Source organism: Cibotium barometz, chromosome 39 (assembly GCF_041138505.1).
Source record: "Cibotium barometz isolate CiBa-2024 chromosome 39, ASM4113850v1, whole genome shotgun sequence".
Classification (NCBI taxonomy): Eukaryota; Viridiplantae; Streptophyta; class Polypodiopsida; order Cyatheales; family Cibotiaceae; genus Cibotium; species Cibotium barometz.
In genome coordinates, this window is record NC_141084.1 from 41,535,531 (window position 1) to 41,552,454 (window position 16,924).

At 45.5% G+C, this 16,924-nt stretch overlaps 1 protein-coding gene across 3 annotated transcripts in view; it reads right to left on the minus strand.

The window, feature by feature from the left end:
- LOC147616103 (calcineurin B-like protein 1) overlaps window positions 1-16,924 on the minus strand; it is a 64,013-nt gene that overhangs the window by 38,418 nt on the left and 8,671 nt on the right. For 2 of the 3 annotated variants that reach the window (XM_086778745.1, XM_086778742.1), the window contains exons 2-5: window positions 2,519-2,670; window positions 1,071-1,238; window positions 907-989; window positions 729-788 (exon numbers count right to left, since the gene is read on the minus strand). In XM_086778745.1, the coding sequence (XP_086634871.1) occupies window positions 729-788; window positions 907-989; window positions 1,071-1,164 (237 nt within the window). In that variant the 5' untranslated portion in view covers window positions 1,165-1,238; window positions 2,519-2,670. The remainder of the gene's footprint in view (window positions 1-728; window positions 789-906; window positions 990-1,070; window positions 1,239-2,518; window positions 2,671-16,924) is intronic. The other variant, XM_086778743.1, reaches the window with a different exon arrangement.

Here is a 16,924-nt window from a genome sequence, read left to right on the forward strand (position 1 = left end):
TGATGGACTGAGTCACTGAACTGCCATCTACCTGCTGCCCGAGAGCTGTACAGTGCCTCCTCAGGCTGCCCCGAGAGTAAACAAGCTGTATAGTTCCTTTCCTGCTGCTGTACCAGCTGTCTGCTCACAGCCCCGTAATGCTGTACAGCCATCTAGACGACACACGCTCCTGCCCAGTTCCTTCTACAAATTCATATGCCTCCCTCTTGGAAGGATTAGAAGACTCATGGAGGCTTTTGAAGAATTGCAATTCAAAGATACAACATGTATATTAGATGATACCCACAGTAAATCAAGAGCTTGGGTTGCATACAGATCTCTAATTGGAGACCATTGGGGTTCTCTGAAGACTGTACAGTGGTTGAATTAATTAGCACCCTACACCAAGATCTAAAGTTGAGTACAATTGGGTGTAGTGGATAAATATACATAGCGTGAGAGTTGGTCTATGATGTGGGGGCTACTTTCCTTCTTGATTTGTACTTGATAAGCTATGTCAAATCATGTGTGCAATAGTCTTACAGCATGGTCGTTCATCCAAATCATCTTCATATTGCAGGGGTTTGCAAGGAAGCTAAATAAACATCACCAAAGTGAAAAGCCATGAAAGAAAGAAGCTGGAGCCCGAAAGTATACACAGGACAGATGGATCAGTTTAAACCCACTTGCTTGTACAAACAGACCCACTTTCGTGATGCTAGAAAAGTGTTGCTAAAAGGTATGCTTACCCTATCTGCAAAAAAGTTCTCTTTTTTCCTGTTTTTGAACAAAGCCAGCTGAAATTCTTCCTGTAGAAGTATTTAAAAGGAAAAAAGAGATGAATATTTCTTTCAACTACTATTGTGTTCGTAATGATCCACAATAAAAAGAAGCAGATTGCACAAGTAAAAGACCCAACACAAATACCTTATGTATCAAGCCATCATCAATCAGAGAGCTGCTTATTTGCTTGAAAAGCTCATATAGGGCCTCCACTTCACTAACACTAACTGCAGCTCAAAAGTGATTAACATGACATAAATCTAAAGAATCCAATCGATCAGCATAAATGCTTACAAAAGTCAACTTACATGAGGTCTCTGCTGCAAGATCGACAGGTTTTTCATACCCTGAGAACTGTTTTTGGGGCTTGGATTTGAAGCAGCCCATGTAACACGATAGCATGACTCAGCACACATTAACTGTCTTTTATGAGAAAAGCATGTGCTCCCTTGTTGCTGTATCTAGATTCTAAAACCCTGGAGATAAGTCAAAATATATAAGTGTTAACATAACCCACCTAGGATACTCTATTTGTTAAATGAAACAATCACACCCCTCCCATTTCATTGTCTGATATGTAAGGCAATGTGGCTTGACAGTCTACAACGAGTTGGTTAACATCCTATTCAACTCCTTGGCTCTTATCTTTCACTGCCCTGCACCTTCTACACAGCCCACTTTCCATCCTGTCACCTGTTTGCTCACACGCATGCCACTCTCCCAGGTCATACAACACTTGCCTGATCCAGCCCCACCCTCTTACTTCTAACAAGTTCCATCACGTTTGTGTGGATGCACCATGATGATTGCTTTCCTAAATGAAACTCAGGAGGCACCATGAGTGTGGCTATTCTGCTTCAAGTATGATGATCGCAACAAGTTATCAAGCTAACCATGTAAAAGGGTTGTGGACTGATATCATCTACCCTTGGAGCAGAAAAGTCATGGCCCCATGCATCCTATCTCAGATGGAGGTGTCACGACTACTGAGACATTGTAGAGGGTAGATAAGGAGAATTGCAAGCCATTGTAAGCCCTATTTGTACAAAAGTGGCAAGGCCAAAGGTGTGCAATCAAACAACTCAGACAAGGATGCACTGGTGCAGTACATGACACGGAGAAGGATTCGGACATCAAAGCATAAAGAGCATCGTGCAGATTTAGGACCTCATTTGGAGGGTTTTAACAAAGATGGGACACCCCTCGACCAGCCATGGCTACTAAGGCTTTGAGTTGTGAAAATTCCCAAAAAGGGATCATAGAGAGGATTTCTACCTTTCTGGGGTCCCCTGCAGTGGGCCAATTCGCTGACAGAGTTTTTTTTTTTTTTTTTGAAAGGGGGGGGGGGGGGGGGGGGGGGGGGGCGAGAAGCCAGGCTGCAGGGCGGGGTTCTTTCCACCTTCCTCAGCCCTCACCCCAATTGAAGCAACTGAAACCAGCAGCATCAAAAGTGATGTAGAACAAATGGCAGAGTGGGGAGTTCTTCAGGGCCTGTAGATGAGCAAAGCGTCCTTGCAGATTTCAAGGAGGAAACAATGTCCTGCTATTTTCATGGCCTCACAAGAAAAGTGAACACAACTAAATTAGTTGCATTTCAGCCTTACTGGCCTACTTGCAGCAATCTTCTTCTTTTTTTGGGAAAAGGAGAAATATATTTATTTTATATTAAATAACTGGATACACCCTTTCACAAGCAGCAAGGATACAAAGGATCACTTCTTCTCCTAAGATCACATAACAGCTGGGATCTCGTCACCTTTTCCATTGCAAAATGTCAGCTTCCTTGATCACATCCCCATTCTCCATATGTAGGAACTTCACCCCTCCGTTATCTACTAACTTAGCTGGGACTCTGAATTTCTGTAACACCTTGTCATAGACAGCTGGGATGCCCCTATGAAAGAGTTCCTGCTTACCGACAGTCACCCAAGAGGAGGAAAAGAATATGAATCCACATGACAACATGAACTTTCAACAATAAAGCAAAAACTCTACAAACGAAGGAGAAGGGAGAAGAAACAGGGGAGCGGAGGGGAGAGGAGAGGAAGGATGGATGTCTATGGGATATGGTTAATATTTGTTACATGCACTGGGGTTGATCGTGGTAACACACAACAAGGCCTCCTTTATACCTTTATGCAGTGAGATTATTTAGCATCCAATTCAAAGAGTAGAGACAGAAAAGAATGAGAAAGTGAAGTAGACGTGTCACGACCCTGTGTTTTTGTCTGGACAGTATGCAAGTGTGCACGGGAACATGGCATGAGTTTGGAGTTAAAAAAAAGAAACCCATGTGTGGACAACCCCAAGCATGAAGGGGACAAAGAGATTTTAATTTAAAAGGTTTTATAACCTTTGGTGGCCCAAAAGCTAATTTGGGAGGCTACTCCACTTTTGGAGGATGCGCCTCTTTCTATCTCATGCTTTTTGGGAGGCGCCTGCTGGATCTGAAGGGTATGCTTTTTCAAGAAGGGATTGGCGGGCTGCTTTAGGCGTCTCTCTTTTGGTGGAAAAACAGGGGGATTGCAAGGGCGTTTGGACCTTTTCTCACTCTCTCACTTGGAGAAGGGGGAGCAGATGGCATGGCAGCTAGGCGCCTTTTGATTGGTGAAAAAGCAGAGCGCTGGACTGCAGAAAACAGAGCGCCTCTTGATGGCTGGACAGCACTCACACGCAGGACAGCACTTACACGCTGGCTGGCTGGACTGCAGAAAGCAGAGGGCTGGAAGCGCTTCTCTATTGGCTGAACAGTAGGAGTTGCAGCAGAGAAGTGTGTGTGTGTTCTTCCTGGTCGGGCTGAGGTAGCCAGGAGGATGTACTTTCTCTTTCCCTCTCTTGCTTGCTATGAAACTCCCAGCAGCACTGGTGCTTTTTGGAGGGGGCGTGTTTTTGCAGAAGACAAGGGGCTGGTTTCTCTAGACATACAAGTGGCCAGGGGGCTGGTTTCTCTGGACATAAAGGCGGACAGGGGCTGGTTTTTCATGAACATAGACATCATGTCGATGGGGTTCAACTGATGGAACTTTCAGCTTCTCTTTGCTTTGGTTCGGGACTGTTTTGGAAAGGGTTTATGGACTCTGTTTCATGGCAGTGCATGTGGCTACGAACATGAGCAATTCCGGGACTGTTTTGAGATCAGCTCGAGGACTGTTTATGGGCTGTTTTTGGTTGGCTGCAAATTCAGCTATGTGCTTGCGTTTCCAGCTGCAAGTAGAGGTCACTTGGATGTGTTTCTTGGCATGGGAGTGATGCAAGCTCGCATGGCTGCATGCTCATGGAGCAAATTGTTTTCTTCTTGCTGGAAAGGAACAGAGGGACCTACAGTTATGGGCATCTCTATGTTTCCAGATGTTTCATGAGGGAACAAGTAACTAGATGTATGCTGTTGTTGGCACTGTTGTTGAATGGTTTTGTATGGAAACAGGACAAAGGTTTCAAAGGAAAACAGGCCTAAGGGTTTCACACGGAAACAGATCGTAGGTTTCTCGAGGAAACAGGTTTATGGTTCTCCAGGAGATAGGTCACATGCAAGCATAAGGTACAAGAATGGACACATGTTTGGTACAGCCTTGCTACTGATTGGACAGGGGACAGGGAATCCATGACAGAGATGGATAGTACCCTTGGAAGGTAGAGAGGGTTGGTACAGGTGTGTCAATTGTATGGTATGCTCTGCTGTGATGCGAGTTCTCTTTTGGGAGACGGTTTAGGAGTCTGTGTTGTGATGCAAAAGCACTGGAGGTGTCAGGGTGTGATGCTATTCGTAGGGTGAGAGGCTATGGATGGTTGTGGCAGCCTTGATCATGGGGAGAAAGCTTCTGTATGCTGGACTCATGTGCAAGAGTCTTTTGATGTGAACAATGGCTGGACTTGTTTGTGGATGCCGAGTGGCTATGAAGCCATGATGCAGGGTCTTTGCAGGCTTCAGGAGTTCTACTATGACGGCTGAGTTTCCAGCCTTCTTGTAATCAAAGCTCTCTTTTAATCAATTAAAGAAAATACCGCAAGGGGCGCCACTGCGTTTTGGGGCCAATCGGTGTACGTGTACTGTTTGTAGGAGCACTCTAGCTCCCCCTGTTTGGTTTTCCTTTTCTTGGTCCTCAAAGGTGTTGAAGTGTTTTGTGTGCAAGTTTGTTTTTGCACTGCCCTTTGGTTTCGTCTTTAAGGACCGAGGCCGGTTTACAAGACGACACTTTATTGGGTCCCAAATACCCATTGAAGCCCCCCCCCACCCTTTTGCACGTAAGAGTATGTGTTTATATTATTCTTTGGAGATTTTTGTACAACGCTTGAGAAAACAAGCAATATGAATGCCCAATGCAAGGACAAGGAAGACCGTGCGTCGGCTGAGTATCCACCAATTACGAGGCACTGCAAAAGACTCTTTGGGCCACTTATGCAAGTCCAGATAGCTGTAGGACTGCACATATGCCGGCTGAATGCTGAAGAGTTGCTCCAATGATTGCCTGGAATGAGTAGGATGATTATCTACTACTTGTTCTGCTGCTGAACTTTGCTGAATACTGAATGATTAAGAGTTTGAGGCAACTTGACTACTTATATATGTCTCTAGGTTGCTGGTCAGCCAGTTCATTTGGACAAATAATGCCAAAATCCAGTATTAAATGCTGTGCAGCCAGCATTAAATTCTGCACACAGACTACTGCCCATTTCTGCTGTTGGCCGACTGCATCACGACCTGACCTACTGCCTGGACATAACCTACTGCTGGTCGACAGGGTCCATAGGGCTTCCCCATGATGTCAGCTGCCTCTAGAAGAGATTCAGGGCTGTAAAACAGCCCTTAACCTGGCTATTCATTGGACCACTAGCCATGGGCTGGTCACCTTTGACCTAATATGCTATTTACATGCTTCTAGTGCAAGACCTAAGCTAAGGCTGACTGCTACATGCACTATCTAATGAATTCTCTAAGTGTTGTTAGAACATGAAGTCAAAGTGAGTGTTCTAGTGTGTCTAAAGTGAGTTTTATGTCTAGTCTTTGTGTAAGTGCCATGTGGCATATTGGGATTTATCCCATATACATGTGACACTTAGAGTGTGTGTGCCTATCCTATAAAGGCATTGTACTTTCTAGTCTTAGAAAATCAATCAACATCAAGCTCTCTTGGTCTACATGTGAGTACTCTTGGTTATCATTGTTTTTGCACTTGTATTGTCATTTCATTTCCATTCCGTTCCGTTCCTGTGCCTTCATGTGGTATCAGAGCCACTGCTCCTTTGCTCCTAGAGATTGAGGAGAGGGAGGCCAAAAAGAGAAGCCATGCCCTCTCTCTCTTTCTCTAAGTGCAAGAGAGTATGCTCTCCTCCATCTTGAAGACCTCTATTGCTGCAGATTTGCCCGCCATATTCTGCCCCGATTCTGCCCTGAATCCAGGCCGCCACATTCCTGCGCGTCTTCTCCAACAGGCCGTTGCTGCTGTCCACGAATTTCTGCAACAAGCCGTTTGTTGCTGCCGCTCCTGTTCAGGCCGCCACACTGTGTTGTCCTGCTGCCGCTCCTGTTCAGGCCGCCACTCTGCCCAGCTGCTGCCCGTAATTTTCTGTTCGAGACAATGCAGGAGCTGCCCCACATTGCTGTCCTGAATTGATGCTGATCTATTCGTGATGATGGAGCTGCCCATGAATTTATGAAGCCGCTGCCCTGCTTTATCTTCAACAGGCCGCTGCCCTGCTTCATCTACTCCAACTACCCGTGATTGCCATGGAGTCCTCGAAAACAAGTGCCTTCATTGAAAAGTTCACTGGTAAGAACTTTCCGACATGGCAAACAAAGTTGCGTCTTATCCTTATGAAAGACAGGGTGTGGAATGTTGTTTGTGGCAAGGATAAAAAGCCACAATCGGATGAGAAGAAAATTCTACACTGGGAGAATTTAAACGACAAAGCCCTTTCTCTCATTGGTTTGGGTTTGGGTGATGAAGTTATTCATCATCTTGACTTTGATTCCACTGCTCAAGAATTATGGGAGAAGTTTGAAGGTCTCTTTGGCAATAAGGTAATCAATTCTAAGGTCTTCCTCCGTCAAGAATTCTTCAAACTCCAGATGAAGCATGAGGACTCTCTTCTCGCTCATCTGAATCATATGGAGTCTCTCATCACTCAACTTGCTGCGTTGAAGGCCCCAGTTGGGGATGAAGACCAAGTTGCGGTGCTCCTCACGAGCATTGAAGAAATTCCTAAGTATCGGGAGATTATACCAGCATTAAGAGTGGCAAGCATGAGCTACCATGACATGGTTGCTATGCTTCTTGATCATGAAAGAAGGCATATTGATACTCCTGACGCCAATGCACTATTTTCTAAAGGGAGGTTTCCTAAAGGGAAAGGTAACTTCAAACCTTTCAAGTGCACTTACTGTGGAAAGCTTGGTCACACCGAAGATCGTTGCTTCCAGAAGCTGGCCAAACAACAATCTAAAGACCATGCCAACTTGGTTGGGACTATATCCAACGAAGACGAAGACGATGCAGACACCTCTACTCCAAATCATGCTCTCACTGCTCACATCCAAGATCTCTCTCTTGATGAAGAGGTCTATGCACCGGATGATCTTGACTTTGTTTTTTGAGTGTGTTGAAGGTACTCTGCCTTGGGAGTCCCCCTAAAATGAATGCAAATAAATCATGTGTGTTGAGTCAATAAAGGTTCACAGCCTTGGATTGTCCTCCTAAAATATTGTAATCTTTCCTGTTTTTTCATGTCTGACTCCCCACCATTCTGTTATGGAGTCAGGAGGGGGATGTATTGTGGAGTCATGTATGGGCTTTGATAGGATCTCAGGTTGCTCCAGTTGTCTAGACCTCTGAGTTGTTCATGCATCCATGCATGTTGAGCCTCTGAGCCATGCTTGATGAGCCTCTGAGTCATTTGTACCATGCTCACTAGCCTCTGAGCCATGCTCACTTGCCTCTGAGATTGTGTGGGAACTATGTCTAGTTCTAACTTGGAGGTTGGTAGTCCGTCATTGCCATGTTCTGTTCTTGGCTCATTCCAGTAGTCTCTCACCTTGCCTTCATCGGGGGGTGTTAGAACATGAAGTCAAAGTGAGTGTTCTAGTGTGTCTAAAGTGAGTTTTATGTCTAGTCTTTGTGTAAGTGCCATGTGGCATATTGGGATTTATCCCATATACATGTGACACTTAGAGTGTGTGTGCCTATCCTATAAAGGCATTGTACTTTCTAGTCTTAGAAAATCAATCAACATCAAGCTCTCTTGGTCTACATGTGAGTACTCTTGGTTATCATTGTTTTTGCACTTGTATTGTCATTTCATTTCCATTCCGTTCCGTTCCTGTGCCTTCAAGTGTGTTAAGAGGACTAACTCTCGATTGACCTCTATGGCTTAGAGACTGACCTACATAGCTCGTGCCTGATTGTCCCTCGACTGAGGGCTCACAATGGGTTCACGGTGTACGACAAATATTCATATAAAAAGGTACTATTATGTACAAATGTTTGCACTGATGATCATGCCAGTGTGTCACTATGTAACATGTGGAAGCTCTGGGAGTCTTCTTTCAGCCCTAAACACCAACTAGAACATGCTGATGCAAAAACACAAGCAGAAGAGAGAGAAGATAGAGAGAGAGCTGAGAATTCAGTATATAATATGGTACAAAAAGGTATATCTATCTAGGCTGCCTCCTTGAAAAGGTATAAAACCTAGTCTAATCCTAGTTCTATGACTCATCCCCAAGTCAGGACTGAATGAAGAAAACAATGAGCAATTGTGCATTTTTATAGGCCTTGGAGGACCTAGTGAACTAGCCGGCCAGCAGTCGGCCAGCTTCTGGACAAACAAGTCCAAGTCGGGCTACAACCAACTGCTGTCCTTACAGGCGACAAGTGTACTTGCAACCAACAGGAGTTCCTCATCCATCACCACTCCATCACTTGCCAAATCTAGCAACTCGTGCTCCAAAATCTGCTCTTATCTAGTTTTGATCTGTTTTTGTTTGGTTGCTCTCCTCAGGATTAGCCTTGAGATCAGTCCAATGCAAGTCTTGCACATGACATCCCCTCTACTAAACTTGATGACAGGATTCCAATCTGTTTCTTGGATGACTGTCATTCCTGAAGTCCCTTGGTCATCCTTCCTACTTTGGCAACCTTTTCACTGAAAAACTGGCCCGGTCTCCAAATCCACTCTAACTCTGAAGATGCATAGAAGATGATCTATGCATCTGTTCCATCCAGTCCCCATTCCATTCCTGCTTGTGTTCCTTACCTTGGGCCTCATACCTGTGCACTTTCCTGTACCTTGGACCTGTATACCTTCATCTGGGACTGAATCAGTGTTTAGCCTTGTTTAGCCTGATGCTCTGGTACCAATGTAACATGCGGAAGCTCTAGGAGTCTTCTTTCAGCCCTAAACACCATCTAGAACATGCTGATGCAAAAATGCAAGCAAAAGAGAGAGAAGATAGAGAGAGAGAGAGCTGAGAATTCAGTATGGCCAACCAACAGTCGGCCAGCTTCTGGACAAACAAATCCCAGTTGGGCTGCAGCCAACAGGTGTACTTACTACTTGCAGCGAACAGGATTTCCTCATCCATCACCAGTCCATCACTTGCCAAATCTAGCAACTCATGCTCCAAAATCTGCTCTTATCTGGTTCTGATCTGTTTTTGTTTGGTTGCTCTCCTCAGGATTAGCCTTGAGATCAGTCCAGTGCATGTCTTGCACAAGACACAGTATGTACCCCAGTGCAGGGTGCACATGACAATATCCTTAAGGTCATGCTAGGTGTAATATGAATTAGTGAGTTCATTAATAATCTCATGAAAGCAGGGATATTAATAGTGCATGGGACCAATGTAAGTGAGAGGGTGTGCACAAAACTCACGGTTGAAAGCCAACAGTGTGTGGGTCTGGATCTAGCAAGATGGTGGACTGCTGAAGTTCGAACCATCTGGTGATGGCTGCATGATGTGATAAGGGGCACCTCCAGTAGCCATCTTGCAGGAAAGGTGGTATATGGTCTGGAGGCTGCATACTCAGATGTTATATCCCTTCTAATTCTCACATGGTCAGGGGTGGTCCAGAAATGACAAGCCTATGGTTGAAATGGTGAGTTGTCAACTACTTTCCATGTCGATATATGCGCTGGTTTCAGGGTAGGCTCTGGATTCAGGTTAATACACAAGGTTGTAACCCAGAAGAGGGAGGGGGATACAATGCATGTGTTGTGGGATTACTTGTCTAAGATCTTCTTAAGCACTTGCAAGGAGAGCACCTCGCATTGGTATAGCACATCAAAGTTTATACAACATATTTTCAGCCTAGAAATTCTTCCAATCGGTGGAAGGATTGCTTTTCCTACTTATGGTCATGTTGAATTGATAGACAAGGAGAAACAGACCATAGAAAAGGATTTTAGTGGACCACTCTTCTTAGTGCACCATCTCCCAAAACCATCCACAGTTATCACCAGACATGATGATGCAGATAGAGCACCATCAGGATGAAGAACGACAGACTCGCATCACAAAATGACGAGAGCTCTAGCAGCAGAAGGCACTTTAAAAGGCCTAGCTAGAGTGCTAGGGGCACAGAAAAAAAATGTTTCAACACCAGCTGCAATTTCATGACCAAGATACAAGATCAAGGGGAGGCAAAGTTCTCATCAGGCAAGCCGACAAGTTAGAACAGCCAAGGTCCAACAAGGACATGGCTGAGACACCAGGCTAAGACAATTTGGCACAAGAGAGGGCTAGACAGCAGTCAGCAGGCATCCAGGCGGCCACATGTGTGAAAGCGCCTGGTTTCTCAGTCGTGGCACTTGTCCAAACTGGCCGACAGGATATTCAGCAGGCCGACAAGCATGTTTGAAGGCTGAAAGAAACTCAAGCAAATAGAAAACACAGATGTAGGCCCAGCTACAAGACCTGTAAATGTTGGGAACTAATGTTTATTGCTGAAATCTGAGCACGAGGGAAGCCCGTAGGTGCTGTACAATGGTAAGAAGCAGTAGCAACTGCTAATGACCTCAACTAAATGCTGAAAAATGAGATGAACTGGGGGAAAGGGAGTCAGCCCTTATATATTCCCCCAAGGTGCTGGTCGGCCAGCTGTAGCAGGCCGACAGCATGACAATAGCATAAAATGCTACAAAAATGCCTTTAAACACCAAAAATGATAGAAAAATGCTAAATAATCTCTGCTAAGATATGCCAATGCAGGGCCTCATAAATGGCCAATACAAGCATGAAAAGTGGTGATGTAGACCCAATACAAGCATGAAAAGTGGTGATGTAGACCCTCTGGAGATGATATAATCCAACACCTCCTCTTCAACGCCAGAGGGGCGGTCCAATACCGGCACGCTGAAGTAACACCTCCATAGTAGTTCTCGGAAGTGGTTTCATGAAGAGATCAGCCACATTTGGTAGAACAGTAGGCCAGTCGAAGAAGGCCCAACTCAATCCAGTCGCGTACAAAATGATAATGCACTTCAATATGCTTGGATCGTCCCCGTATCACAAGATTCTGTGCTAGAACAATAGCACTCTGAGAATCCGAGAAAATAGTAACGGGGAAGTGTCGGCACAACACAAATGCTCCAAAATCTGATGAATCCAAAGTGCCTCAGTGGAGGAGAGAAGGTAGGATTTATACTCAGCCTCGATGGAAGAAGCAGAAACAGTCCTCTGCTTTTGAGACTTCCAAGAAACCAATCCAGAACCAAGCATGAAGCAATATCCAAATGTAGACCTCCGAGTATCGATACAACCTGCCCGGTCAGAATCTGTGAAGCCAACCAAATCAACACCACAAGAGTAGGTGATGCCATAATCTGAAGTACCTCAAAGATAACGAAGAACTCGACTGATGAGAACTAGCTGAGGACACTCATAGCATAGGAGATGTCTGGACGCGTGTTGGCAAGGTAAAGCAATGAGCCAACAATCTGCCAGTACTCTGTGGAATCCACCAAGGGTGTATCATCCTCCTTGGATAACTTGGCATTGGGATCCATGGGACAAGAGAGAGGTGTACAATCTGACAACCCATAAAGTGTGATCAACTTCCTCACATACTTCTGCTAAGAAATGAAGATAGAGTCATCTTTTTGCCAAACCTCTAGCCCAAGAAAATAATGTCGAAGGCCAAGATCAGACATCTCAAACGTCTCTGAAAGCTTGGACTGAACCTATGTGACCAACCCAATATCTGAGCCAGAAAGAATGAGGTCATCAACATACAAAACAATGACACAAATATCTCCATCAGAAAGAAGCACATAGAGGTTGCTGTGAGCATATGCCCTCTCAAAGCCAAGAGATAACAAGAAGGCATCAATCTTACGATACCAGTGTAACACGCGGAAGCTCTGGGGGTCTTCTTTCAGCCCTAAACACCACTTAGAACACGCTGATGCGAAAACGCAGACAGAAGAGAGGGTAGAGAGAGAGAGAGATAGCTGGAAATTCAATATATTCATATGGTACAAAAAGTTACCCCTAATCTACAGCCATAGGTTGCCTTCATAAAAAGATGGAATACACCAAAATACTCCTAGTCTAAGGACCCACTCCATAAGGGAGTGAATGACTAACACAATGAGCCTCTATGCCTATTTATAGGCCCTTGGACCAATGGAGTGCTGGCCGACTGCTGGTCGGCCAACCGACTAGTCATAAATCCCATATATGTGATGCGCCTGCAACCGACAGCATCCCTGGTACAGCCGACTCCTATCTGGTTCAGCCGACAGCCTTTGTGTGCAACCGACAGCATCTTCCATGTCTTCCATGCCCTGCTCCAAGTCCAACACTAGTCACTACTGCACTTTATGCTCCAAATCCTGGTTCTATTGCTCTTTTTCTGGCTGCCCCTTCTAGACTAGCTCCAGAGAATGTCCATGGCAAACATGCACATGACAACCAGGCTTGGGGTGCCTGTTTGAGACCATAAAGAGCCTTCTACAAAAGATAAACATGGGTGTCCTGTCCCGAAATCACAAAACCAAGAGGTTACTCAACATAAACTTCCTCCTCTAAATCTCCATTCAGAAAAGCGGATTTGACATCCATCTGGAACACGGGCCATCTGAAGTGTGCAACCAGAGCCAAAACAATCCTGATGGTGGTATACCTGGCTGTAGGAGCAAATGTCTCCTCAAAGTCTTCACTTGCCTTCTGAGCATATCCTAATGCAACAAGGCGGGCTTTGTACTTGTCCAAAGTACCATCTCCATGAAACTTGACTTTGAAAATCCATTTCACACCAATAACACGACAATGTAAAGGCCGTGGTACCAATGACCAAGTGCTATTCCTCTCAAAAGAGGCCATCTTTGCTTCCATGGCTTGCCGCCACTGCAGCTGTGAAAGAGTCTCCTCTGGACTCTCAAGCTCATCAATCTCCTGGAGAGAACTCATAAGAGCATAATTCACTGTGTGATGAGATGTGGAAGCCCGAGATGAACAGCGAGGTCCAGGGGTGGTGGTAGAGATCTGGTTATGGAGCTGTGCATCAGTGAGACCAAAATCGCTAAAGAGTTGTTGAACCCACCGAGGTAGGCCAGCCTTCCTCTCAAAGCGTGAAAAAGAAGATCCAACTGCAGTAGAGGACTCTTCCGATGCTGCTGGAAGTGATGATGAGGTAAGCACTGGTGAGGGTAATCCCGGAGTCAAAGCAAGACACATAGAGGGACTAGGAGTTGCAGAAGCTGATGCAACGGGAACGGGTGACTTGTAACATGCGGAAGCTTTGAGGGAGATCGGTAACTTCAATGCTCAGAAATCAGCAGACTTATCGTGACGAAATTAACGCACAAAATTGAATGTAGATGTGCACAAAAATAGAAAGAGAGAGAGAGAGAGAGAGAGAGAGAGAGAGAGAGGGATAAGAGGACACAGTATTGGGTCCTGAATACCCTCAGTAGTGCCCCCACCACGCATGGTGTATTTGCTTTTATTAGAATGATGCAAAACTGAAAATAAAAGACTGAACCTAAACCTTCTAGGTGAGGATAATCCTCTGCCCTTGACCTTCAGAATCCACCCTTGCGTTAACTCCTCCTTGGCTGTCCTGGCCCCTTGAATAGCTTTAGCACTTGGTGAAATATGAGATGAATCACCTGAAATATGCCTTGGGTATTTATACCCCCAACTTATGCTCGTCGGCTGGCTATATTTCCCTCCACAACCTGTTTATCTAGCATTAAATGCTGTTTTTTTAGGTGTGTTCACATTGGGGCTGTCTGGCCACTTGCGCAGGCTGCTGGACAGCCTGCTGGGCTCTGGCCGCCTGGAGTCCAGGCTGCCCAATGGGCTAGCCAACACTTTGGGCTGGCCCAAGGCAAGTTGGCTGCCTGGCCAAGCCCTCTTGGGCTGGCCAACAGCCTGCACAGCCCCTCCTGGGCTGGTGGGCAAGGGCCATGGGCCCCTTGGGGTGGCCTAAGGCCTACCCCCTGCCCAACCATGGGGTATGATCCCCTTTCTGGGGTAGCACTAATGGATGCCCCCTTCTACCTACAAATCCTACCTGTTTAAACAGCGGTTTGGCATCTAGTGTCATACCAGATACACAGAACCACCGACATCATTCTAGAGGGAGACTCTCAGCGCGGACTGGCACTGATTCATGTGCAAGACAATGCACGCCTGACCTTGGACGCATGTGCAGGACGATGCACACCTGACCTCAGATGACTGGAGTGGAACCCTGGCTGACTCGTCCCCGACTGGGCTCACATGGGACCAATTTTCCACCCCAAGTCCTCACCTTCTGTACAGATATGTCTACGTGACATCCAAGTGCGAGATGCACGTGACATCCCCTTCTGCTTAACTTGACGGAAGCTGCATAGCCTCCAAATAATTCGTCAATAACACCGGATAGTCTTCGAAAAACTCTTTGTCAAGCCATACCACTTCGTGGGTCCCTCGGTCCTAAAACCTTGTGAGGAACTGCCTTTGTCTTCGACAGCCATGCCTGAAGCGGTGCAAAAGGATCTGTTCTGGAACCATAACTTCAGCTTCATCAATGATATCTAGTTCCACCTTGTTTTTAACTTCTGAAGGGATCTGACCTGCATATGGTTTTAATCAACTGACATGGAACACATCGTGCATAGTCCAACTCGGAGGTAGCTTCAACTTCATTGAAACCTCGTTAATCTTTCTCTGGATGGGAAAAGGTCCGAAGCTCTTGAGTGACAACTTTGGGCATCGCTTGCCCACCTGTTTCAACCTTTGCTTCATAATCCGAAGATACTCCCAATCACCTTCCGAAAACTTCGTATCCCTTCGATCTTTGTTGGCCTGTCGAGAGTAGGCCTCCTGCGCTTTAGCCAACCTGTCTTTTACTGACTCCAAAATCTCCTGGTAAGACTCTGTCAATCTATTCGCTTCAGGTACTGAAGACGAGGTCCTGGTCAATAGCGACTCGAACAGTCTTCCAAACGCGGTCTCATATGGAGTCCTGCCAATAGCTGAAGAAACAGAATCATTCAAAACAGCTTGAACTAAAGGCAAATATGATTCCCACTTACCTTGGTGATCGTGGAAATGACACTTCTTCACATCAAAGGCCAACTGCTTGTAGATTTCTATCTAGCCATCCATCTATGGATGAAATGCACTGGTAAAATTCAATTTAGTACCAAAGTTATCAAACAATGCCGTCCAAAAATGACTGGTAAACTTGGCATCTCGGTCTGACACTATGGTCCTAGGAATCCCACCAATCGGGTACCAATGCCCAATGAACAAATGGGTAACATCTTCCGCGGTCACATTGGCCCTGCATGGAATAAGCATAACAAATTTGCTAAATCTATCAACTATAGTTAAGCACTGAGTATTATGCTTGCCCGGACTAGGAGACAGATTCGTGACAAAATCCATCGAAATATCTTGGAAAGGTCCCTCAGGAATCGACAAGGGCTGTAACAACCCTATCTTCTTTCCACGAGGAGCTTTCACCTTTTGACAAATATCACAATGTTGTACATATGAAAACACATCTCACCACATCTTTGGCCAATAATATTGTCGTTCCAACTCTCTCCAAAGTCAAATTCATTCCCCTATGACCACCAGTAATGGTGTCATGGCGTCATGGAGAAGAGCTACCTTGAACGACTTCATGACACACAGTCGGCATCCAATGCCTATTCCCACTGTGTACCGAATTCCTCAGAATCCGCGTACGTGTGCTTCATGTCGTCTAGTCCCGTACCAACAAGGTCGAGTCTAGTGGTTTGATCAAAGTTACTTGTCCCTTCTTGCTCAACGCATCAACCACTGGATTGGCCTTTCCTGGAAGGTACTCAATCATACCACCAAATTGCTGGAATATCTAGCTCCAACGGTGTTGTCGGTCACTCCATTGTGCACTTAGCATTGTCTGAATCCAGCGTAATGCCTGATGGTCAATGCAAACCTCAAAGTCACGGCCATAAAGAAAATGTTTCCAATGTTTCAAGGCCTGTATAACTACAAGAAGTTCCCGATCGTAAACTGAGTAATTCTTTTCTGCGGGCAATAGCTTACGAGACATGTAAGCTACTGGATGACCATTCTGTTGCAATACACCTCAAATTGCGATGTTACTCGCATCAGTGATCACCTGGAATAGCTCGTCCCACGAGGCAAGTTCTAGACAAGGCGCCTCTGACAAGGCCACCTTGAGGTTCTTAAATGCCTCCAATGCTCGTGGAGTCGTTCGAATCCGTTGCCTTCTTGTCTTGACACCCTTTAGCAAATCAGTGAGATCCGCCGAAAGATCAAAAAACTTGTCTATGTGGGTGGAGTATGCCTGGCATATACCCACAAAGGATATGATGTCATAAGCAGTCTATGGTACTTTCCAATTGACAATCACAGCCACCTTAGCCGGATCAAGTCGAATGCCTCCTGCACTAATTATAAATCCAAGGTAATGAACCTCGAACAAATAAAATTCTGACTTCTCATTGACGTAGAGCTCGTTACACACACTTTCCAATCAATTCCCGGAACACACACATCATCATGCGGTTGAACGTGGTAAAGGCATGACCACAAATTCATAGTAGGCCCATTCCGTACGGAAGGCTGTCTTGGGGATATCCCCCTCAACAATCCTCACCTTGTGGTACCCACTCTTCAAATTGAGTTTCGAGAATACCTTAGCCCCATTCAGCCTCT